The sequence below is a fragment of the Rana temporaria genome, chromosome 2, assembly GCF_905171775.1.
Source record: "Rana temporaria chromosome 2, aRanTem1.1, whole genome shotgun sequence".
Lineage (NCBI taxonomy): Eukaryota > Metazoa > Chordata > Amphibia > Anura > Ranidae > Rana > Rana temporaria.
Window position 1 is genome coordinate 144,673,715 of NC_053490.1, and position 26,474 is coordinate 144,700,188.

The window sequence follows — 26,474 nt, forward strand, 5'->3', positions numbered from 1 at the left end:
TTTTAGTTTCGTGACATATTCCTTGTACATACCTTTCAACAAATTATGCGCCTATGTATGACTCCTGAGGAAGCGGACATCAAGTAACCGCGAGACATGTAGAGTTTACACATACTGCGCAATTATTGGTACTTTGTATATATCGTTGGTAATATGTGCCAACGATAAGTTGATTCATGGTTGTCACAACTAATATTTTATTGTAAATGTTATGGAATGTTTCTATTTTTGTAATAAAAATCTTTTAATTATAATATCGGCTGTTTATCAGTTGCACATATGATGCCAGTATGGTCCACCACAAGCCTCCCTTTTCTCTACAATAATTTCTAACTGTGTTTGGTTTTAATTCGGTAAAGTTCCTTCATTCCGAAATCAAATGTTAAATGCAAATTAAATCTTTTGAACAACATTTTAATGTTCTGATATTTTTCGGACCAATTTTCCTAAGACTTTTTGTTAAATATTCTATCCATCTATGGCCAGTTTTAAGTTTACCCAGTTTTCCCCAATACTAAAATAACACACAATGGATCAAGACATGCACGGTACAGCTAAAGGCTTCTCATGGTCAGTAGGGTGCAACTAAAACAAAGTACCACAGGTCAAAGACCTGCTATATAGAAATGTTGATTTATTAAACCTGTTTCTCATGTATACCAAAAAAATAAAAAAAATAAAACAGCAAACAGCGTTCCTATATATTTACAAATACATAAGAGGGAGACCACTGTATTTGTTAGAAGTTAGATGCCTAGCAGGACTGGTGCTGGGGAAATTGTTTTTTTGTATTGCACACTTAGTAAACAATACCTATTAGTGTGCACCTCCCTAGGTATTTATATACTGATTGTGTGGCTTGCCGTTTTCTCAACCTACAGGGTTGTAGATGGTCCCATCTGTTCAAATTGATTTGTGACACCTACAGAATGTAATTAAATTCTAGATAATACTAGATTTGTTGCAGAATCAATCAGCAGGGCAATACCAAAAGAGTTAGGTCACCTGAATTAAGAATATTGGGCCAGATTCACATAGAATTACGTTGCTCCTGGGCAGCGTAACGTATGTGATTTACGTTACACCGCCACAGGTTTACAGCGTAAGTGCCTGATTCTCAGAACTCTTACCTGTAAACTTGCGGCGGTGTATCGTAAATGCGCTCGGCGCAAGCCCGCCCAATTCAAATGGGGCGGGCACCATTTAAATTAGGCGCGTTCCCGCGCCGAACATACTGCGCATGCTCCGTCGGGTAAATTACCCGACGTGCATTGCGCTAAATGACGTCGCACGGACGTCATTTGTTTTGACGTTAACGTAAATGGCGTCCAGCGCCATTCACGGACGACTTACGCAAACAACGTTGTTTTTAAAATTTCGACGCGGGAACGACGGCCATACTTAACATGGCTTAGGACACCTAGGAGGTAGTCCTAATTTTATGCGGCGTAACTCTACGGAAACAACGTACAGTTAGATCGACGGGCAGCTCGGACGTTCGGGGATCGCCATAAGTATTCATTTGCATATTCTACGCCGACCGCAATGGCCTCGCTACCTAGCGGCCGGCCTAGAATTGCATCCTTAAGATCCGACAGTGTAATTCAATTACACCTGTCGGATCTTAGGGCTAGCTATGCGTAACTGATTCTATGAATCAGTCGCATAGTTAGGACGGCCCTAACACAGAGATACGACGGCGTATCAGGAGATACGCCGTCGTATCTCTTTTGTGAATCTGGCCCATTGTTTCTGATTAGGCCAAAAAAAAACTAGGTTTGGGTGTTTTTGAGGAGACATATTGAGCACAGCAAGTCAGCATACATAACATTTTAAGTACAGAGGTTGCACAGCACACATTTGAAATTGTTTTAAGATAAGTTATTTGTCCAGGAATAATAATAGACCCTATTATTAAAGAGATACCATAATAGAGAAGATATTGGTCCTTTAAATATATTGCACAGAGTACAAGTAGAGAAATAAAGAAATAAAGCTTGCTATAATGTACAGTTCCGATTTATAACATTCTGATACAAGTATTAACCATTTCAATACTGGCAATTGTCATATGACGTCCAGCAGGTGGTTCTGCCATCCTGCGTGGACGTCATATGACGTCCTCGAGCCTCCCAGCCGACAGGGGGCACACGCCCGCCACGTCACGCCGGTGTCGATGCGCGTGCCTGGTGGCCACGATGTCCGCCAGGTGATCACGATCGGCAGTTACAGAGTCAGGGACATGGATCTCTGTGTGTAAACACAGAGATCCACATCCTGTCAGGGAGAGGAGACGGATGGTGTGTCCCTTGTAAATAGGGACACCCTAATCGGTCACCTACCCCCTGAGTTAGAATCACTCCCTAGGGAACATATTTAACCTCTTGATCGCCCCCTAGTGTTAACCCCTTCCCTGCCAGTCACATTTATACAGTAATCAGTACATAATTATAGCACTGTTCGCTGTATAAATGTGAATGGTCCCAAAATAGTGTCATATGTAGAAAAATACATATCGGCCTAAACTGAGAAAAAACATTTTATTGGGATATTTATTATCGCAAAAAGGAAAAAATATTGTGTTTTTTTTTCCAAATTGTCAGTCCTTTTTTGTTTATAGCGCAAAAAATAGAAACTGCAGAGATGATCAAATACCACCAAAAGAAAGCTATATTTTTTGGGGAAAAAAGGACAATTTTGTTTGGGAGCCACATCGCACGACCGTGCAATTGTCATTCAAAGCATGACAGTGCTGAAAGCTGAAAATTGGCCTGGGCAGGAAGGGGGTGAAAATGCCCGGTATTGAAGTGGTCAATACCCCATTCTAGGGCTTCTTTAAAAGTAACAGTACTTAGGTTTTTTATTGCATTGAGTGCCCATTGGTCTTTAACGCATAGTGTAAATGATGCAAGTAATTAGGAATTGGGTCCAAACACTCGGTCAAGCCAGTGGAAGTGAAATGTATATCTAGACCACAACATGAAGGTGATGAGAAGCATTCTGGGCTAAACATTTGAACGTTCTTTATCTGAAAGGTCTTAACAGAATACTAGACATATCACTATTTATACATTATTAATTGTATTATCATTATTATTATTACTGTTCTCTTTCCTGTGGTGAATGTGATATTTTGTTTTTGCTTCTCTATTGTTTTAATATATGTTAAAAAAAAAAAAAAAATAAACATACTGTATGTGTTGCTTATAGTAACTAATTGGGCTTAATTCTTTACTTTTGGGGAAAATTAAAGAGGGGATCAGATTTATACTGATAATATTCCAGAGATGGTTCTACAGTTCCAGAAATCAGGAGGATGTTTATAGTAATAGAAGATGAGTGATATCACAATCTAGGTTTCTATTCTAATATAGTCATCAAGTAGATACAAACATTAAAATATTTAAATATATTACTAAAGCATTATGCTGTTGCTTTTAAAGTAAAGATCTGCAAACATAAAATGTGCCTGTAAAAAACGTAGACAGCCCACCTATTGTTGTCAACCTTTCTTTTTTGCAGATTCCGTGACTATTGAAACCCCTTTAGAAAGTAAGACTGTAGATTCAGAAGATGGTGAGCATCCAGGATCAGCAGAGGTAAAGCACTAAACTATTAAAGTGTTACTAAATACACAACAGTAAAATCAGTCTGTATATGCAGTAAAGCATGCTTGTTATACTCACTGTGGAACCTAAGGGGTTAATCCTCTTCATTAGGGATGAGCTTCGAATTTGAGTCAAACATGAGTTTGACTCGAACATTGGCGAACAGCGAACAATTTGGGGTGTTCGCGGCAATTTCGAAAAGCCACTGGAACACCCTGTAAAAGTCTATGGGAGAATTCTAAAGTGCTAATTTTAAAGATCAATTTTCAAGTTATTATCCTAAAAAGTGTTTGAGGACCTGGGTCCTGGCCCAGGGGACATGTATCAATGCAAAAAAAAGTTTTAAAAACGTCAGTTTTTTCGGGAGCAGTGATTTTAATAATGCTTAAAGTGAAACAATAAAAGTTAAATATTCTTTTAAATGTCACACCTGGGGGGTGTATAAAGTATGCATGTAAATTAGCGCATGTTTCCCGTGTTAGGAATTGTCCCTGCACAAAGTGTGATTTCAAAGGAAAAAAGTAATTAAAAACTATCCATGAATTGTCAGTCTCGGCAATACAGAGAAAAGTAATTTCCATTTTTTTAATGACTTTTATCTGTATTGCCGGGACCCGACAATTCATTAATAGCAGGAGTAGTTTTAAATTACTTTTTTTTTCCTTAAAAAATGACATTTTGTGCAGGGAACCAAAATAAAAAAAAAAATGTGTGGGGGTCCCCCCAAATTCCATATCAGGCACTTCAGGTCTGGTATGGATATTAAGGATTACTCCGCATAATAAAAAAAATAACGTGGGCTTCCCCAAAAAAAATCCAGGTCTGGTATGGATTGTAAGGGGAACTCTGCGCCGAAATGAAAAAAAATGAGGAGGATGCTTTGGGGGTCCCCCAAAGCACCTTGTCCCCATGTTGATGGGGACAAGGGCCTCATCCCCACAACCCTTGCCCGGTGGTTGTTGGGGTCTGCGGGCAGGGGGTTTATCGCGATCTGGAAGCCCCCTTTAACAAAGAGGACCCCAAGATCCCGGCCCCCCCTATGTGAATTGATAAGGGCTACATTGTGAGAGGTAGTGAATGAATCCGCGTAATAGAAACCACAAATATATTGCCAGTGGAAAAATATGTATTCCAATGAGGAAATTATATATATATGTGGGATTTGATGCCCAGCAGGGGATTTAATAAAGCAGCTGCCTCTACGTGTTTATTCCACCTAAGTAGAATAATGGATGAGTAAAGGAGGGAGTAGAAATGGCGCTACGTTAATAAAAACATAAATATTGGTGAAAAAAATAAGTAAAAATATTAAATATACAATCCTGTGATACGTGTAATAAAAGTGATATTATATAAATAACAATTAAAATATTAATAATAAATGACATACAAAATCCAATTGTGCACAAGTGTTAATACTGTATATAAAAGTCCATATACAATGGGTGAATAACTGTGATCTCTGTGTCAAAGTGCTGAGTTTCAAAAGTGCCTTGTGCCAAGTGCAGTTCTGTTAGCGTATTTCACACAGTGACCCCTCCAGCTGTGCTCTTATATGGCCCGCATTTACCAGATCCTCCACCCCCTCTAGGGGTAAAAAGCGTTCACAGTGTATGCCACTGTGCGGCAATCTGCCGATACCTTGTCCCCTTGTGTTCCTGGTGATGCTTCCAATGTTAGCTCATATGCAGGAGAGAAGGAATCCCAATAATATCCCTATCATTTCACGAAAAAAAAGAGACACAGCTTTATAGGTCCTTTATTAAAGATAAAAAAAAATTAAAGAAAAAAAAGATTCCAGCGATGTCTTGATCTCCACTTCAGCGATGGAATCCATTTTCGGTATCCAGCGATGGGTGATCTCCACGCTCCAGTGATGATGTCCAGCGAGGAACACGCACACAATGCTGACTCCACCGGAGACCGGGAATGACCGCAGCGCCAGCCTGATAGCTCTTATGTAGCTGAGGGCAGGGCCACCCCTCACGTGACCCTACCCCCCCCTCTGAAGCAAAGGGGACACGCCAGGCTTTCCCAGTGACGTGGATGGGTGACCCCGCCACCCTCTGATGCAACGGAACCACCAATCCACATCACTGGGAAAGCCCAGCGTTTCCCCTTGCGTCAGAGGGGGCGGGGTCACTTGACTGGTGGCCCCACCCTCAGCTACATAAGAGCTGTCAGGCTGGCACCGCAGTCATTCCCAGGGTGGAGTCAGCATCATGTGCGTATTCCTCGCTGGACATCATCGCTGGAGTGTGGAGATCACCCATCGCTGGATACCAAAATTTGGATTCCATCGCTGGAGTGGAGATCGAGACATCGCTGGAATCTTTTTTTGTCTTTTTAATAAAGAACTTATAAAGCTGTGTCTGTGTGTTTTTTAACAATTGTTTTTGTGAAATGATAGGGGTACAATGTACACCTTATCAATTCACATACAGGGGGGCCGGGATATGGGGGTCCCCTTTGTTAAAGGGGCTTCCAAATTCCGATAAGTCCCCTGCCCGCAGACCCCCACAACCACTGGGCAAGGGTCGTGGGGATGAGGCCCTTGTCCCCATCAACATGGGGACAAGGGGCTTTGGGGGTCCCCCAAAGCATCCTCCCCATGTTGAGGGCATGTGGCATGGTACGGTTCAGGAGGGGGTGCTCTCTCGTCCCTCCCTCTTTTCCTGCGGCCTGCCAGGTTGCGTGCTCAGATAAAGGGTCTGGTATGCATTTTTGGGGGGACCCCACGCCATTTTTTTTTATTTTGGCGCGGAGTTCCCCTTAAAATCCAAGCATACACACAGCCGGTTTTCCCGGCCAAAAGCTCTCATGGCAGTTTTCCCAACGGGAAAACCGGTCATGTGTACGAGGTATTAAAAGGCTATTTACATGACCCCCAATAGTGTTGTCATTTAGGTGTTCTTTTTAGAAATCTGTTTACAAAATGACTTACTTTAAATTGAATGTATCTTAAGCCTGAAGGTTCTAGAATTGGCTACCAGCTACTGCATAATAAGCACATTTAATTAGACAATAATATTATATTTGCCTACCAGAATATTGTTAGCATGCCAACCAATCCTGTAGAGCTTTCCAAAGACTTTATACATTTTGAAATTGAAGAATAGTAATTAACAGAGTATTTTGAAATCACTGTACGTGGTGTGAGAACTGATGCTGGGCACACCTCAATGTGATTTCGAACCTCCTGGAGATTGTACTGCCCTCACAGAGGTATATAAATTGCTGTCATAAAATGTATTATTGCTATTTTAATGTCTTACGTATGTAAATTATAGTCCGAACATATATCCGAATATAGAAAACATATTGAATTATTCTATATGTTGTCTTTTGCTGTTGTATCTAAACTACGTCTATATTTTCTCTTTAGATTACCTTAAGTGTTGAAGAATATCCCCTAAGAGAAGTCAGTGAAGATCTTGTGAGTTGTGACTTCTGCCTGAAGCCCAAGAAGCCTTTTCCATCAGTAGAGCAAGTAATTTCCGAACCTTCTGGCATGGTAAAAGTCTAGTGTTTTTTACTGATTCTGACAGCTGTGCTCTGTACATTCATTTAACACTAAAGAATACTGTTTTAAAAAAATAAATTGGTTGGGTAAGCAGCAAAGGATTTCATGTGAGTGCATTTATATAAACTACTTTGAGGTTAGTGACATTAGACATCTTTATCTTGTTTCTCCTACAATACAGGGACTGATAAACAGGCTTTATTTAATACATCAATGAAAAGAGAAAAAAACAATAGGATTAATTTATTGAAGTAGTAGTGCATTATCACTTTGAAAAATTAATTTTCACTTACCTAATGAAGGGGAAGGTGTGCTGACTTCAATCATGCAATCATGTGCAAGCAAAACATTGTTTTTTTTATTTTTTCTTGCACACTATTGGATATTTTTTGCAAAGGGATTTTCTTCTAGTTTCACCTCATTCATTAAAGTAAGTGAAAATAATTTTTACAAATTGATGCACTACTCCTAGTAAATCATCTACAGTGTATAAAGTGCAGTAACCTGTAGTAATCAATCATATTTCAATATACTTAAGCAAGATCACTAAAAAGATTTTTGATTGGTTGCTTACTGGTCTTTGCACATTGACCTTTGCCTTACTGAATAAGTCTGAATGCTGGAAATGTAATATTTTTCTTATTGCAATAAATGTATTTACTTTCAATGCAAAATAAGCATAGTTAATTTATTTCAATTCATGTCAACAGTTTGTGTATTTATGAACTAAACTTTTACAATCCTTTGTCGTTTTAATTTGGTAGTGTTTGTCTTTATATTAAATCTGTATTTATAATTTATTATTGGTTATTTAAAGATGCTGTCATCATATACCTCTTGGTGTATACTGCATTTGACAATCATTAGTGGAGGTTGCACTGAAGGTACCCAAGGCATAAAATAATTGTCACCCCATTTAGCTAAAAACTATCATATGCCTACGGGCTATTCCTCTTCTGTGCAAAAATGCTGATTTAACCAATCTTAACCAATCTTGGAGCAAAAATCAATCAGAATGGTTGACTGCAGCTGACTGACATTATTGTTCCCCTGAAATAAACCTGGTGCTTGGATTTTTTGCACAGGGCATAAAAAGTACATGCTTTCCTGGTGCGATTGTACACATTTATGCTGTGATTGTTCTACAGAATGATTCATGCTGGAGGAATCTTTCAACTACCCTCTTACATTTATGGGTACCTCAATTATATCCATCAAGGTGTCCATAGATGGGGACTATCTGAAATTGTCCTTATTAGTTAGGTCAGACAACAAGCTAGCACTGTGAGCTACAGTAGCGCAAAAGCCAAAGCCTGAGGCATGGTTTATTAGATGAATAATTGGACCGGTTAGATAAGGCAGTGCTGGAATTCTCCACCATATTCCAAACATGAACAGTCACTTAGGACAGCCATTTGTGTTTAGACATGTCATAGTCAACAAAAATGGCTACAGGTGGTCAGACTATGCCAGGTTACAATAATTCCATCATAAAAGAAATATTGGAGCTTCCATTGTTTTGCTGCTTATAGTTCACTGGTTGTAATGCTGACTCTTTGGGGCAGATTCACATACAATTGGACAGGCGCAGCGTATCAGAGATACGCTACGCCGCCGTATCTTACCTGGCTTAAATTTGAATCCAGGAAGAATTTGCGCCGTAAGTTACGGCGGCGTAGTGTTTTTCTGGCGGCGTATTTGAAATTAGGTGGGTTGGGGGCGGGTTTTATTTAAATGAAGCGCGTCCCCGCGCCAAATGAAATGCGCATGCGTCGTTCCTAAATTTCCCGCCATGCATTGCGCTAAATGACGTCGCAACGACGTCATTTTTTTAACTCATGCCGGGTACACACAAGAGGATTTATCCGCGGAAACGGTTGTACTAACCGGGAGATCAAAATCCCCGCGGAATTCCGTCCGCGGTGACGTGTCACGCTGTCGCCGCGATGATGACGCGGCGACGTGCGCGACGATGTCATATAAGGATATCCATGCATGCGTCGAATCATTACGACGCATGGGAGGGATGGGTTCGGACGGATCGATACGGTGAGTCTGTACAGACCACCGGATCGATCCGCTGGAGCCGATTCCAGCGGATAGATTTCTTAGCATGCTAAGAAATTTTTATCCGCTGGAAATCGGTCGGTCCGAAATATATCCGCGGATAAATATCCGCTGGATCGTACACACCAGCGGATCTATCCGCTGAAACCGATCCGCGGATCAATTTCAGCCGATCGATCCTCTCGTGTGTATGGGGCCTTAGACGTGACTTACGTCCATCCCTATTCACGGACGACTTACGCAAAGAAAAAAAAAAAAATTTCGACGCGGGAACGACGGCCATACTTTAACATGGCAAGTCTATCTATACGCCACAAAATAGCAGCTTTAACTATACGCCGGAAAAAGCCGACTACAGACGCCATAAGAGAATGCGACGACCGCGCATACATTCGTGGATCGTCGGAAAAAGCTCATTTGCATACCCGACGCGGAAAACGACGCAAACTCCACCCAGCGGATGCCGAAGCATTGCATCTGCGATCCGAAGGCGTACGAAGCCGTACGTCTGTCGGATCTTACCCAGATGCCGTCGTATCTTGGTTTGAGGATTCAAACTAAAGATACGACACGGGAAATTTGAAAGTACGCCGGCGTATCAGTAGATACGCCGGCGTACTTGCTCTGTGAATCTGCCCCTTTGACTTTAAGGCTTCCCAAGTCACAAACTTGGAGCAATTATTCCGATCAGAAAAGTCAAAGAGAAAACATAAATCCTTATCTGATCAAGTAATCAAAGTAATAATGCAAGAGGATCAGTATGCAGCCCACAACTAGCAGTTTTAGAATTACTGTAGATATCTGCAAGGACAAGCTTCATGTTCCTCTCATCACAGGTTTCACTCAAGTTCACTATCCGTGAGATGAGATCAAAATGTGTGTTAATGTCAGGCAGCAGGCACGGTTATTGGGATTGGTGTTAAGCAGGAATTTTATTGATTTGTTTTTCTCATCAAAACAATAGCCTATCAAAGGGGTTCAAATTATATCTAGCCAACTCACTAAAACAAACTTTTTCTTTTTGTATGTAAATCCTAACAACAAACATTTCTTATTTAGTTCATTTTAGTAGGTTAACTATATGATTTAAGGCATTTTGTTATCTGTTCAATAAGGGCAAAAAAGACATGTTGTTCCTGCCATAAATCTCGTCAATTGATAACTTGTCAATTGATGCTCCTTGTCCATGAACCTAAGCTGACTTTAGGGTCTCCATTCCAGCATATATGTCCCCCATTCAGTGTATTCCACTGAGGGTGCAGGTCAGCCTAGGAGTCCTCCCTGACTCCATATAATTGCAGAACAAAAAGAAAAAAAATCTCAGCCACCACACACCATACAAGCCCATGAATGATAGGTGATCGCAACCTCAGGCTAACTCCATCCAGGCCATTAATTTTAAGGGTCCCCATTCCAGCATCTATGTCCCCCATTCAGTGTATTCCACTGAGGGTGCAGGTCGGGTTAGGAGTTCTCCCTGACTCTATATAATCGCAGAACAAGAAGAAAATTATATTATGTGATTATACGAGTCAGGGCTGAGATTTTTTTCTTCTTGTTCTGCTCCTTGCTTATGCTGCAATCTTATCAGTTATACTGTAATTGGTTTCACTCTCAGGACAACAGAACCCCTCCCCTATGGTATGAAAATGAGGAGAGGGGAGCTGTTTCTAGTTTAATTTAGTAGAACCTCTTAGAGCATGGGTCTTCAAACTACGGCCCTTCAGTTGTTCAGCAACTACAATTCCCTTAATGCCTAGTCATGTCTGTGAATGTCAGTGTGTTACAATGCCTCATGGGATGTGTAGTTCTACAACAGCTGGAGGGCCATAGTTTGAGGATTCCTGGCTTAGAGTGACAATGTCCTCCTTGTCCTGCATGCTGTGTTCCCCAGACTTGCTTTGGACTGTGCCATATAATTTTATTTTGACATATTATATTAGCCAGTCTGGGATCTGGTGTTTTGTACTATATATATATATATATATATATATATATATATATATATATATATATATATATATATATATACTGTATATATACTATATACTATAAACTGCTGATTTTTAATAAATACGTTTTTTTGGTACTACACCGTCGGAGACACTTTTTATAACTTTTAGAGCTAATCTTGGAAGCTTTTTTAGCGGGGGCTGCAGCCTTCTCTCTTTGACTAAGAGCGGATCTCTATACTACTTTTTATTAATGCTCCTTGTCCATTGATACAGTATTCATATATACAGTAAGTGAGTGTTTTGTCACGTTTTTTGGAGTTGTGTTCCATATTTGCAAAGCGAGATCACACAAATACTTAAAAGTACAACATTTATTAAAGATAATAACAGATACAGATAAGGGTAAAGAAAATATGACAAGAATACTTAAAGTGGAGTTCCACCCATAAATATAACATTACATCAGTAGTTTTAAAAAAATGTCATTAGTCCTTTAAGAATTTTTTTTTTTTTTTAGATGCCTTCAAAGTGTTGTTGCTAGGCAGAATAGTTAATCTTCCCACTTCCTGCACCTAGGTGCTTAAGCTTCCTAACCTACACCGCACAGACTCCTGGGAATGTATTGGGTGTAACTTTCCAGGAGTCTGTGCACTCCCCAGTCTCGAAGAATCATGTGACTTGGACAGTACAGGTGCTGAAACCTGATCTGAAACCTGATCTGAAACCTATTACACTGCTTGTGCAGCACTGAGCATGTGCGAGATCTGCAAGGCTGAAATCCAGGAAGTCATACAGTCTGGCTTCATGATGCCCACACTTAAGATGGCCCCAGTCAATTTCTATTTTATAAAGTGTCTAAATGCTGTAACAACCTAACAAAACGGACCTTAGTTTACAGACTAACTTTACTAGAATACATTAAGCTTGTGTATTACAGGGGTATTTATATATAAAACGTGAAATTGTGGCCGGAACTCCGCTTTAACTAAAGAGGCTGTTTCGCCAAGGAGCCCCCCTGTTTTTCATACAGCATGGCCAGGTAATTAGACAGACGCATGCCTAATGGCAGCTCTGTTACAAGACTAACCTATTCTAGTTTGGGCTGTGGTATTTAGACTTGTGTATAAGGAATAGACAACCCACAAGGCAACTCACTTTGCAATATGACCATTAAAGGACTTGGTCAGTTTACAAAAAAAAGTCACAAAACAGTGAGCATTGTCACCCAAGAACATTAATGCCCCATACACATGGACATATGAATTTATGTTGCAAATACGCTGGAATTTTTCTTCCAGAACTTGGCAGAAAAATTCCTCTAATTTTGCATATGGGTGTGTTTTTATGTATGTATAGAGTTGAGCCTAACAGCATTCTACTGGTTAGAATATTCATTTATTCTGGCCATTGGAAATACTTACGCTCATACGCGCATGTTTATATGCATTCAAACATGTAAATTATGCTTATAAGCACCTATCTGAACGCAGCTTTGGTGCATTTTTTGTAATGTCTCTAAATGCTGCTCTTAAAATACAGATCTAAAAGCCTGTTGTGCATGGCCTCATATGCTAACATAGAACTGGATTTAGAGGCATAACACAATATGCTGTACACCTGTAAAAGCAGCCTTTTTTATACCCGTGCACGTGAGGCCTAATGCCGCGTACACACGATCATTTTTAGGCATTAAAAAAACGTTGTTTTTTAAAAAAAATATTTTAAATGATCGTGTGGGGGCTTTACATAATTTTTCAGGTTCTGAAAAACGACAAAAAAAAATTCGAACATGCTGCATTTTTTTACGTTATTTTAAACAATGTCGTTTTTCGGGTTGTAAAAAATGATCGTGTGTGGGCTAAAACAATGTTAAAAATCTGCGCATGCTCAGAAGCAAGTTATGAGATGGGAGCGCTCGTTCTGGTAAAACTACCGTTCATAATGGAGTAAGCACATTCATCACGCTGTAACAGACAAAAAAGCGCAAATCGTCCTTTACTAACACGGAATCAGCTAAAGCAGCCCAAAGGCGAATGGAACTTCCTCTTTATAGTGCCGTTGTATGTGTTGTATGTCACCGCGCTTTGCTAGATCATTTTTAAAAACCGATGGTGTGTGGGCAACGTCATTTTAATGATAACGTTGGAAAACGTCGTTTTTTAAACATGCTGAAAAACAAAGTTTTTTTTTCATGCTGAAAAATGATCGTGTACGCAGCATAAGTGTCCCATGCATATAAGGAGGGAGCAGGTAAAATGGAGACTTTCTTAAAAATGCTGTATGTATTTTTGTCATCTATCATTACTCTATGCTGATTGACAAGATAGCTTTTTTTAAATATAAGAAACCCCAGCTGCATCATGGAAGTAAAACTTTCCTTCTGGTCCATACCGGGGAAACTATCATGTGCTAAAGAGGAGAAGGGGCAACACACCAATTCATTTTTCCTGAATTCATCCACATTCATCCGTTGGAGGACTGGAAATCTGTAAACCATAAATTATTTAAATGGGTTGTTGGTGCTCTAAAATTACATTATAGTAGTTTTCAATATACAGTCTAGAACCGTTGCTATTTGCTACTTGTTGGATCAAACTATAATTTTCCAAAAGGTTGCAGCTGACAAAAGACATATGAGAAGAAAAACTCTCCATCATGCTACATATACTATATTATCAAACGTATTGGGACATCTACCTTTACACACACATGAACTTTAATGGCATCCCAGTCTTCGTCCATAGGGTTCAATATTGAGTTGGCCCACCCTTTGCAGCTATGACAGCTTCAACTCTTCTGGGAAGGCTGTCCACAAGGTTTAGGAGTGTGTCTATGGGAATGTTTGACCATTCTTCCAGAAACACATTTGTGAGGTCAGGCACTGTTGTTGGACTAGAAGGCCTTGCCTAATTTACCCCAAGGGTGTTCTGTTGGGTTGAGGTCAGGACTCTGTGCAGGCCAGTCAAGTTCCTCCACCCCAAACTCGCTCTTTCAAGTCTTTATGGACCTTGCTGGAATGTTGGAACAGGAAGGGGCCATCCCCAAAATGTTCCCACAAGATTTGGAGCATGAAATTGTCCAAAATGTCTAGGTATGCTGACGCCTTAAGAGTTCCCTTCTCTAAGGGGTCAAGCCCAACACCTGAAAAACAACCCCACATCATAATCCCCCCTCCACCAAATGATTTGGACCACCACACAAAGCAAGGACCATAAGGACATGGATGAGCGAGTTTGGGGTGGAGGAACTTGACTGGTCTGCACAGAGTGGTGACCTCAAACCGATAGAACACCTTTGTGATTAATTAGAGTGGAGACTGTGAGCCAGTCCTTCTTGTCCACATCAGTGCCTGACCTCACAAATGCGCTTCTGGAAGAATGGTCAAACATTCCCATAGACAAACTCCTAAACCTTGTGGACAGCATTCCCAGAAGAGTTGAAGCTGCTATAGCTGCAAAGGGTGGGCCAGTTCAATATTGAACCCTACGGACTAAGACTGGGATGCCATTAAGGTTCATGTGCATGTAAAGCCTAAGACTTTTGACACTATAGTGTATGTGATTAGGATTAGTTAAAGCGGAGTTCCACCCAAAAGTAGAACTTCTGCTCATCGAATACCCCCCCCCCCCCCCGGTGCCACAATTGACACCTTTGGGGGGTGGGGGACAGGTATCCTTTCCCACTTCTGGGAGTCCGGGCAGCGGCCCCTGACGTCAGCGCTGGGATCACTCCTCCCTCCCCTGGCCAGGAGGGGATAGGGGCGGGCCTCGTGCATGCACAGTAGGGTTTCCGGCGTGAAGCCAAAAGGCTACACTGCCGAGTACCCGCAATGGTGGCGGCAGCACCCGACAGCTGATGTAAACATCAGCTCCGGGTGGCGACATTGCTGGACTCCAGGTCAGGTAAGTGTTCATTTATTAAAAGCCAGCAGCTGCAGTATTTGTAGCTGCTGTTTTTATTTATTTATTTTTTTGGGCAGAACACCGCTTTAACAAATGTTCTCAATAATCTTATTGCAAACTGTGTACTAAGTACATAGAACAATTTTTCCCTGTGTCTGAGCTGTTTACTTAGATTTGTCTCTTATTCCTCTACTGTATCTAATGACTGCCTAGGTGACACAAGAGATTCTCTGGATGGATCAGTAATTTTACAGGGGGAGTTTTATTCATGTGATTATTTGCTTGATGTTCTCTAGGCTGCTGTTTCTGGAGAGGGACTCATTTTGCCATTGTCCTAAACATAATCATTATTGTGTGTTGTTTCTTTTTGTGCCCCCGGCTATTTTGTTGAGTGGAAAACCAGAAACGATATCAATTCAGTATCATGTTGATGTGATTATTTCCTCGAAGTTATCGTGACAGCTGCTGTGTCTGGAGAGGGACACATTATACTTTGTCTGCTGCTGTAATGTAAATTTTAAATTGTTATTATAAACATAAACTGTATATATTTTTGCCACTAGCTATTTTGTTGTGTGAAAAGCCAGAAACTATTTCAATTTATGATTATGGATACCATCAAGACCCATACACCGGAGGAAACTGATGGAAAAATTGAGATTTTAACAAAGGAAGCTGAAGATAAAAATGAAGTTAAAGAAAGAGAATTTGAAGAAAAACACAGTGATGACTCTCCACCTACAACTCTTCACAGTTCTGAAGATATTAAAGCCCTGAACACTCTAAGAGAAGAGTAAGTAGTACAAGAGAACATGGATACTGTATTATAGTTCACTCCTTTGTAATAGAACTGCAGTATAAGTGTAGTTCTGGTATACATAATTGAAGATAATCTTGAATTTCTCAGGCTTTTCTGAGTGGCAGCCGGATGGGAATAAATATTTAATAGATTGATTTTGGAATTTACTGAGTTGACAGTTAAGTCTGTGTTACTGCATACCTGGATTTTGTTGATAATAAATGCACATGTTTTGCCAAGCTTGTCTAGGTAATCAAGCCAGAGTAAGGCCTCGTACACACGAGAAACTCGACGGGCGAAACATCGTTTCCTCGTCGAGTTCCTTGTGAAGCCGTCGAGAAACTCGACAAGCCAATTTTCTCTATTCCCGTCAAGGAAATAGAGAACTTGCTCTCTTTTTGGCTCGTCGAGTTTCTCGACAGTTTCCTCGACGGAAATGTACACACGACTGATTTCCTCGGCAAAAAAATATCTCGCAGCAAGTTTCTTGCTGGTTTTTGCCGAGAAACTCGGTCGTGTGTACGAGGCCTGAGTGTCATGAAAGACCATTGCACCCTAATGAGTTGCACCAAAATTAATTACATCCCCCCCCACCTCCTTCCCCATTATCCTACCTGCAGTAACTGTTTCTTGTTGTATGGTAAAAGAACCCTCCAAATAACGTTACAATGCCCTTTTATGGTTGGTGTCTGATGCCAACTCTGAAGCCTCGTACATATGATCGGTTTTCCCGGCAGGAAAACTGCCAGGAGAGCATTTGGGCACGCTGTGTGTATGCTCCTTAGCAGTTTTCCCGACAGGAAAACAGCCGAGAATCCCGATGGGCAAAATGGAGAACCCTGCTCTCTATTTTATCATCACGTTTCCCGGCAGAGTGTTTCCTGCTGAGAAAACCGGTCGTCTGTATGCTTACCTGTCCCAGGTAAACCCGCGCATGCTCGATAAGAGTTTGACGCATGCGCGGTAGCATACAAGTTTAGTGTGGGGTGTAGCAAGATGGCACGACGGCATCTCGTTCTTGCAATTCAAAATAATGGCTGTTCTTTTGAATGGCCATCTGTATGCACGGCAAGCTTGCCAGGAACTCCGTCAGGAAAACCAATGTTTTTTTCCTGACGGGATTCCCGGCTGTGTGTACAGGGCCAGAGTCCCCTACTAACCCACTGAAACCATTGGTGTCCCTCTTTTTTTGGAACCACATAACAGACATAGTGTCCTGGTATATAGCTTTTGGCATTGCTCAAAGCAAAGGTGAAAGTATATCCCTGTGTCTTAGAGAATGAGGCGACATGACTAAGCCCTGGTGGCCAGGGCAAAATGCATTAGGGTGTGTGGTGTGATGGAGACATGTAGGCTGAGGCTGCTCCTTAGGCTGGGTTTACACATGCGTGGTGCGAATTGAAGCTCAGTTTTCACAGCTAATTGGCAAAGTATTTTTTCTGCATTTCAGGTCAGTTTTTAGTCAGGATTGCATCAGTATAAGGTCAGGTTTACATCAGAATCAGCTTAGGATTTTATCCTGTTCACAACTGAATGACATGTGCGATTCAGAAGCGTTCCCATAGAAGTCAGTGGGCCTGAATTCACACCTGAAACGGACCGCATTGCTCAGAAAACTGACAGGACTAATTTTCAATTCGCACTGAATCCCCAACCCGGGTGCAACGCACATTTATGTACAGGAACAATAGAAAGCAATGTTCTTTCACATGTCATGGGAATTGGATCTGGTTCAAAACGCATCCAATTTGCATATGTGTGAACCTAGCCTTATTGTTTATTCACCTAGGCTGTTCGGGAGTAGCAGTGATTTTTTTTTTCTTCACATAACAGACATAGACTTGAAGAACTTCACTGCAATCATCCCCACATCGCCAGCCACCAACCCAAAAGAAAAAAGGGGTCTGCACCCGACAAAGACTACCACCCAGTGACATCACGGGCAGCCTCTCCCCCGTGACATCTTCGACCCAGCTTGCCCTGGGTGGCGGAGCTGTCAAATGGTGGTAGCCTTTGGCGGGTGCAGGCTTTTTTTTTTTTTTAAAGGTCAGCAACCCGGCATTCATCTTGATTGACAATGGATCTAAATTGAGAGACATTGTTTTTGGCTTTTTTATAAAGGACTGTGTGTATAGTTATTTACTTTTTGACACATGAAGGGGACCTGGGATCTGGAAGTCCCATTGTTAAAGGGGCTTCCGGATTCCAATAAGCCAATCCCCCCAACCCCCACAACCACCAGGCCAAGGTTGTGGGGAAAGGTCCCCTTATCCTCATCAACATGGGAACCAGGGGTTTTTGGGGGGAAAAGCACCCCCCCATGTTGCCTGGTATAGTTTAGGGGGGGCACAAGCTGGTCTCCCCCGTTTCCTAGCCTGCCAGGCTGCATGGTTGTATAAGAACCAAGTATGGATTTTGAGGGGGACGCCATATTTATTTAAAAAAAAAAATATTTTGGTGTTTTTTACACCAAATTATTTCCGTCAATAATTTTTTTTACGTTCAGCTGTCAGTGGGGAACCCCTCTGACAGCTGATGACTTTTCTGTTGTTAAGGATGTCACAGCCGGCTTGCCGCCCGCTCCTTAACAACCAGCTATTCACTGGTTGCTAAGGATGCTGGCGGCCTTTGCTTAGAAAAAAGAAACGCTGGGCAAAGCAGAGTTTAGGAGAGTGTTGGAGCTGTCAGCATTTTTTCTGCCAAAATGCTGCTGCTCCAGAACACGCTGGCAGTGTTTTTTTTTTCTGCCACTAAAATCTCCTGCCACAAAACGCTGCTAAAAACACATAGGATAACATGCAGTGGAGTTTAGCGGCAGGAAAAAATAAATAAAAAATCTGAAGCCATAAACACACCCAGTGTGCATGAGGCCTTAAAGGGGTTGTAAAGGTTTGTTTTTTAATTTCTAAATAGGTTACTTTAAGCTAGTGCATTGTTGGTTCACTTACCTTTTCCTTCAATTTCCCTTCTAAATGTTTTTTTTTCTTTGTCTGAATTTCTCACTTCCTGTTCCTCCTCAGTAAGGTGTTCTAAATGACTTTCCACCACTCGGATGATGGTGGAAAGCTTACTGAGGAGAAACAGGAAGTGAGAAATTCAAACAAAGAAAAAAAACATTTAGAAGGGAAATCGAAGGAAAAGGTAAGTGAACCAACAATGCACTAGCTTAAAGGAACCAATTTAGAAAATAAAAAACGACCTTTTTCAACCCCTTTAAGGACCTATGTAGTACTGCTCTCGTGGCATTCGGCTTACTTAATCTGCTTTTGCTACAGTTTATTCCTAAATTAAAAGAAACAGACATTGTAAAAATGTACTTTATCTATTTATGTACATAATTTCCTTTTTATTGATTATTTTGTCTGTTTTACTTCTTCAAGGCTGGAGAAAGTGAATACAAAGGATTATATAACATCTCTATCAAATCACTTGATTTCATATGGATGTAAGTGCTGTTAATTAAAACGTTAAAGTGGACCTTTATTCATTTTTTCATCTTTATATCTATTGAATCTCCCTTGTTGTTTTAACTTTGCATACTGCCACTAAATACCTTAATACAGCCCACTTCCTGTTTCTTGTCTGGTCATTAGCCTAGGCTTATGACAACATGCACAGCTCTCTCTCTCTCTCTCTCTCTCTCTCTCTCTCTCTCTCTCCCACTCTTGTGAGTTTGCAAGGAAGGGAGGGGGGATGAGTCATAAGAGGGCTAATGAGAGCTGCAGAGCTGGAGGCGTGTGTCTGTGTATATCCAGGAAGTGAACAAGCAGCAGCTTCAGCTGCCCACGGTTAAAATGGATGCAGCCAGACTTAGTGGAGGGAGATTTCTGCAGCCATTTTTGGCAAGTACAGAATCACAGTATATATAAAATAATATACAAAGCAGTTGGAGGGAAGCTTCAGAATGGCAAAGATGTTTTTATTACAAACTATGTGAGCAAACTACAGTTCCTCTTTAATAGCCACTAAATGGGTCAGCGGTATTACATAGTGTTAATTTTACTGATATAATATGCAATGAGATTTGGGAATACGTTTTAGGCAGGGCTTTTTTTCAGGGGGAACTTGGGGGAACTCAGTTCCACCACCTCTGGCTCAGACCCTTTGGTGCCTGCTCACCACAATCACTTGTAAACACAGAAGTCTGGTTTCTGTGTTTGCAGGTGACAGCTCTGCACTCTGTGTGTAACCCCCCTGAACTCTGCACTCTGTATGTAATGCAATTCTGGTATTTAATGCCCCTTTAAGACCCTTCTACTGTTTGTGAAATCTGAACGGGTCGTGGTTGAGTTCCTGCACCTATTTTCTGAGGAAAAAAGCTCTGGTTTTAGGTATAGAAAAAAGAAATATATACTGTACTTGGGGCCCTTTGAATAGAAGGTGCAGTTTTAGAGGAAGCAAGGCTGTTTTCTTAATTTTTCTCATCCCAGCGAGCATTGTATTATTTAGAGAACACGGTTTTCCTCAACACAAAATAAATTGCCACATATGAAGGCAGTTTGAGGAAAAAAGCTACAGATATCATTATACCTAGAGAAATAGCCATTTTTTATTGACAGAAAACGACCATATTCCAACAAAGAAGGGTCACATGGTGAGTTGAGGAATTATTCTAATAAATCTCAGTTTAAGGACAATAAATCAGATCTTTGGTAGTAGAGCAGTTTTAGCAAATTTTCAGGCCATCTCAGGTTCTGGATTCTGCACAGATATATGGATTTTAATTCAAAAGAGTATGAATGTTTCAGATCAAAAAGAGAAGAAACCATTATTTCTGAGACTTTCATTGGTCTTTATGAGAATTCTTTATAAAAAAATTATTATACTCAAAGGAGACAGTGGGAGCTACAAAGCGGGAGTTACAGCAATTATCTTATGGTGTCTAGTCTCAAATCCTGCCCATGTTGTTACACTATGGTATTTAATTACTAAAACTGCGTTTTATTAAAAAGGAATTTGAAAAAGCAGTACTTATATCCACACTGAGCCCTTTAAATTCAATTGCAGTTTTACAGAAAAAACAACCCCCTTTGTGCACAAAGATACCCAGGCTATGTATAAGCATGCTGATGTTATTGTCGTACCTCTGAAAATCACTTTGAATGAAAGTGGATCACTTTTAAGAGGCGCCTGACAGGCGGTGAGCAGGTGACAGATCACCTACACTATATTACCAAAAGTATTGGGACGCTTGCCTTTACATGCACAGGACCTTTAATGGCATCCCAGTCTTAGGCCTCGTACACACGACCGTTTTCCTCGACAGAATCCATCAAGAAACTTGGTGGCAGAGCTTTTTTGCCGAGGAAAACGGTCGTGTGTATGTTTTGCATCAAGGAAACTGTCGAGGAACTCAACGAGAAAAAAAGAGAACAAGTTCTCTTTTTCCTCAACGGGAGTCTCAATTTCCTCGTGTTCCTCGTCGGGCTGGTTTTCGACGAGAAACACGTTCGTGTGTATGCTAAGAAACTCATGCATGCTCAGAATAAAGTATGAGACGGGAGCGCACCTTCAGTAAAAGAAGCGTTTGTAATGGAGATAACACATTTGTCACGCTGTAACAGTCTGAAAAGTGCAAATTGTTTCTTACCAAACTTTTACTTAACACGCAGTAACATGAGATTAACAAAAGCAGCCCCAAGGGTTGTGCCAGTGAAATCGAATTTCCCCTGCCGTTGTATGTGTTGTACATCACTGCGTTTGAGAACGAGGAGATTTGGTTGACAGTGTGTACGCAAAGAAAGCTTGTCAAGTTTCTCCACAAGCCTAACAAGGAACTCGTCAAGGAAAACAATGTTTCATTTACGACGAGTTCCTCGGTCGTGTGTACGAGGCCTTAGTCTGTAATGTTCAATATTGAGTTGGCCCATCCTTTGCAGCTATAACAGCTTCAACTCTTCTGGGAAGGCTGTCCACAAGGTTTAGGAGTGTGTCTATGGGAATGTTTGACCATTCTTCCAGAAGTACATTTGTGAGGTCAGGCACTGATGTGGACAAGAAGGCCTGGCTCACAGTCTTCACACAGATTCATCTCAAATGTGTTGTATTGGGTTGAGGCCAGTCCAGTTCCTCCTCCCCAAACTCACTCATCCATGTCTTTATGGACCTTGCTTTGTTCACTGATCCAAATCATTTGGTGGACGAGGATTATGGTGTGGTTTTTTTTTCAAAGGGTTTAAGCTTGGCCCCTTAGTTCCAGTGAAGGAAATCCTTAAGGTGTCAGCATACTAAGACATTTTGAACAATTTCATGCTCCCAACTTTGTGGGAACAGTTTGGGGACGGCCCCTTCCTGTTCCAACATGACTGCACAAAGCAAGGTCCATAAAGACGTGGATGAGTGAGTTTGGGGTGGAGGAACTTGACTGGACTGCACAAAGTCCTGACCTCAACCTGATATTACACCCTTAGGATGAATTGGAGCAGAGACTGGGAGACAGGCCTTTTCGTTCACATCCGTGCCTGACCTAACAAATGTGCTTCTGGAAGAATGGTCAAACATTCCCATAGACACACTCCTAAACCTTGTGGACAGCCTTCCCAGAAGAGTTGAAGCTGTTATAGCTGGAAAGGGTGGGCCAACTCAATACTGAACCCTACAGACAAAGACTGGGATGCCATTAAAGTTCATGTGTGTAAAGGCAGGTGTCCCAATACTTTTGGTAGTATAGTGTATTTTGTAATATTGCACCACTGGGGCACAGCCATATTTGCTTAAGTGGGTCGCATTTAGCTGCCATACTGCTTTCCGAATGCGATGGGGTATAATTTTTTAAGCAAAGCATCACAACCACTGCATGGACATACCCCTGTCTGGCTGCCATTGAAACTTGAGGTGGGAAGTTGGGGATTGGTTAAAGTGCAGCGCAACAACCTGGTTTTTCCACCCCCAAAATGCAAGCCTAAACAAGCCCTTATGCCCCGTACACACGAGCGGTTTTCCCGTCAGGAAAAAAAGATTGTTTTCCAGATGGAATTCCTCCCAAGCCTGCCTTGCATACACACGGACACACAAAAGTTCTCTGAACATTCGAGCGTTAAGAACGCAGTGACGTACAACACTACGACGAGGCGAGAAAAAGAAGTTCAATGCTTCCGAGCATGCGCCAAATTGTTTCCGAGCATTTTTTTCCCGTCGGAATTCCATACAGACGAACAGTTTTTCCGCTAGGATTTTTTCCTGTTGGGGAAAAAAAAGATCCTGCTCTCTTTTTTTCCCGCCAGTTTTCCAGTAGGAAAAAGTCAGATGGAGCATACACACGGTCGGGATTCCCGGCCAAAGGCTCTCATCTGAGTTTTTCAGATGGAAAACCGGATGTGTGTACGGGGCATTACTTTTTTTGGGATCTACAAAGTTCTCACAGTTCCTGAGGTGCAGAAAAATACAAGCATGCAGAATTCACAAGTGGCTTTGCTACTTTCTGTGCTCTTATACTGCAAGTAGATTGGCAAGCATAAATTGGTATCCCATGCTACCCTAGAGTTGTGACCCTCTCTGACACTAGCTGGTGCTGTGCATACTGTATACCATTTAATGATTCTGAGTTCCAATAGGAGAAACAAATACTTTATGTAGATACTGAAATGCTGATATTCCCATGAATCCTAGAATTCATGATGCATATAAATGGCTAATTAGTCTGGTTGTTGAGTTTGCTACAGGAACATATTCACTTATCGAGGGCTTGAGTAGATCTTATGAAAAACAATAGAAACGTACAACAAATATGTTTGTACATTTAAGTGCATAATGTTTGTTTGGTTGGAAGTCTACATTTTCTGTAATGGTAATCCTTGTTTTTTATTCTTATTTCAGCTCTGTTTGTTACAGAAAAAATTACCTTTTCACTGGAATCCGCCAATGACGGTATTACATATATGCAGTCAGCTGAACCAGATTTTCATATGGTTCCCAACATTGATGATTTTTTTCATCAAGTACAGGACAGCGGAACAATAAAAGTAAGTTACAATAGCCTCACATATCTTACTTGCTGCTCTTAAGCCTCGTACACACGACCGAGTTTCTCGGCAAAAAACAGCAAGAAACTTGCTGGGAAATATTTTTTTGCCGAGGAAACCGGTCGTGTGTACATTTTCGTTGAGGAAACTGTCGAGAAACTTGACAAGCCAAAAAGAGAGCATGTTCTCTATTTCCTCGACGGGAATGGAGAAACTTGCCTTGTCGAGTTCCTCGACAGCCTAACAAGGAACTCGACGAGGAAAACAATGTGTTTCGCCCGTCGAGTTCCTCGGTCGTGTGTACGAGGCTTCAGCTATTCCTCATTAAACCTCATTACTTTCTTTAACCACTTCAATACATGGTTATTTCACCCCCTTCCTGCCCAGGCCAATTTTCAGCTTTCAGGGCTCTCGTACTTTGAATGGCAATTGCGCGGTCATGCAACACTGTACCCATATGACATTTTTATAAAAAAAATTCACACAAATACAGTGTTCTTTGGGGGTAATTGATCACCACAAATAGAGATTTCTTTGGTGGTATTTAATCACCACAGGTTTTTTTTTTTTTTTTTTGCTAAATGAAAATTGACCCAAAATTTTGAAAAAATAAGCTTTTTTCTTTGTTTCTGTTAACAAAATGTGCAAATAAATAATCTTTCTTCATAAATTTAGGCAGAACTGTATTCTGCTACATTTCTTTGATGAAAATAACCCAAATTGTTTTTTATTAGTTGGCCTGTAGGAAAGTTATGGAGTTCACAAACTATGGTATATACAGGATCTCACAAAAGTGAGTAAACCCCTCACATTTTTGTAAAATATTTTATTCTATCTTTTCATGTGACAACACTGAATAAATGACAGCTTGTATAACAGTGTCAATTTGCTGTCCCCTCAAAATAACTCAACAAACAGCCATTAATGTCTAAACCGCTGGCAACAAAAGTGAGTACACCCCCAAGTGAAAATGTCCAAATTGGGCCCAATTAGCCATTTTCCCTCCCAGTGTCATGTGATTCGTTGGTGTTACAAGGTCTTAGGTGGGAATGGGGAGCAGGTGTGTTAAATTTGGTATTATCACTCTCACTCTCTTATACTGGTCACGAAGTTCAACATGGCACCTCTCGCTCTCACTCTCCCATACTGGCCACTGGAGTTCAGCATGGCACCTTGTGGCAAGGAACTCTCTGATGATCTGAAAAAAATGAATTGTTGCTCTACATAAAGACGTCATAGGCTATAAGAATATTGCCAAGACCCAGAAACTGAGCAGCAGCATGGTGTCATACAGCAGTTTAACAGGAAAGGTTCCACTCAGAACAGGCCTCGCCATGGTCGACCAAAGAAGTTGAATGCACATGCTCAGCATCTTATCCAGAGGTTTTCTTTTGAAAATAAACGTATGAGTGCTGCCAGCATTGCTGCAGAGGTTGAAGGGGTGGGCTGGTCAGCCTGTTAGTGCTCATACCATACGCCACACACTGCATGGCAACCAGATGAGGAGTACCAAGACAAGTGTGTCTTGCCTACAGTGAAGCATGGTGGTGGGAGTGTCATGGTCTGGGGCTGCCTGAGTGCTGCCGGCACTGGGGAGCTACAGTTCATTGAGGGAACCATGAATGCCAACATGTACTGTGACATACTGAATCAGCGCATGATCCCCTCCCTTTGGAGACTGGGCCACAGGGAAGTATTCCGACATGATAGAGACCCCAAACACACCTCCAGGATGACCACTGCCTTGCTAAAGAAGCTGAGGGTAAAGGTAATGGACTGGCCAAGCATGTCTCCAGACCTAAACCCTATTGAGCATCTGTGGGGCATCCTCAAACGGAAGGCGGAGGAGCGCAAGGTCTCTAACATCCACCAGATCTGTGATGTTGTCATGAAGGAGTGGAAGAGGACTCCAGTGGCAACCTGTGAAGCTCTGGTGAACTCCATGCCTAAGAGGGTTAAGGTAGTGCTGAAAAATAATTGTGGCCACTCAAAATATTGACACTTTGGGTGACATTTGGACATTTTCACTTAGGGGTGTACTCACTTTTGTTGTCAGCGGTTTAGACATTAATGGCTGTGTGTTGAGTTATTTTGAGGGGACAGCAAATGTACACTGTTATACAAGCTGTACACTCACTACTTTACATTGTAGCACAGTGTCATTTCTTCAGTGTTGTCACATTAAAAGATATAATAAAATATTTACAAAAATGCGAGGGATGTACTAACTTTTGTGAGATACTGTATATCTGAAAATCAATCAATCCTGATGTACTGAGACCCAAAAACACCAGGACTTTACAAATATCCCCCAAATGACCTTTTTGGTAAGTAGACAGTCTTAGGTATTTAGTAAGAGGCATTGCACATTTTTTGAAGTTGTAATTTTATTTGGTCACAGTTTTGGAAAAGTAAGAAACACATTTTTTACATACTATCACCAGTGCAGTACCATAATATAGGGGTAGCGGTGACCAGGGACACTGACTGGTAACAGAATGTTAAAAAAAAAATGTTTTTAATTTTTTTCTTTTCTTTTTTTTATAGATATAATATTTACATACTGTGACCAGACCAATAAAGTGTTACCATGGTAACACTGTACCACTCTGGGGAATTGATCATGATTTTTTTATTTATATACTATGTTTGCTCATAG

The 26,474-nt window shown here is 41.1% G+C and overlaps 1 protein-coding gene across 1 annotated transcript in view; it reads left to right on the forward strand.

The window, feature by feature from the left end:
• LOC120928243 overlaps window positions 1–26,474 on the forward strand; it is a 140,913-nt gene that overhangs the window by 100,412 nt on the left and 14,027 nt on the right. Inside the window, exons 6-10 of the mRNA XM_040339351.1 lie at window positions 3,523–3,599; window positions 6,994–7,122; window positions 15,619–15,848; window positions 19,235–19,299; window positions 23,670–23,815. Coding sequence (XP_040195285.1) covers window positions 3,523–3,599; window positions 6,994–7,122; window positions 15,619–15,848; window positions 19,235–19,299; window positions 23,670–23,815 — 647 coding nt within the window. The remainder of the gene's footprint in view (window positions 1–3,522; window positions 3,600–6,993; window positions 7,123–15,618; window positions 15,849–19,234; window positions 19,300–23,669; window positions 23,816–26,474) is intronic.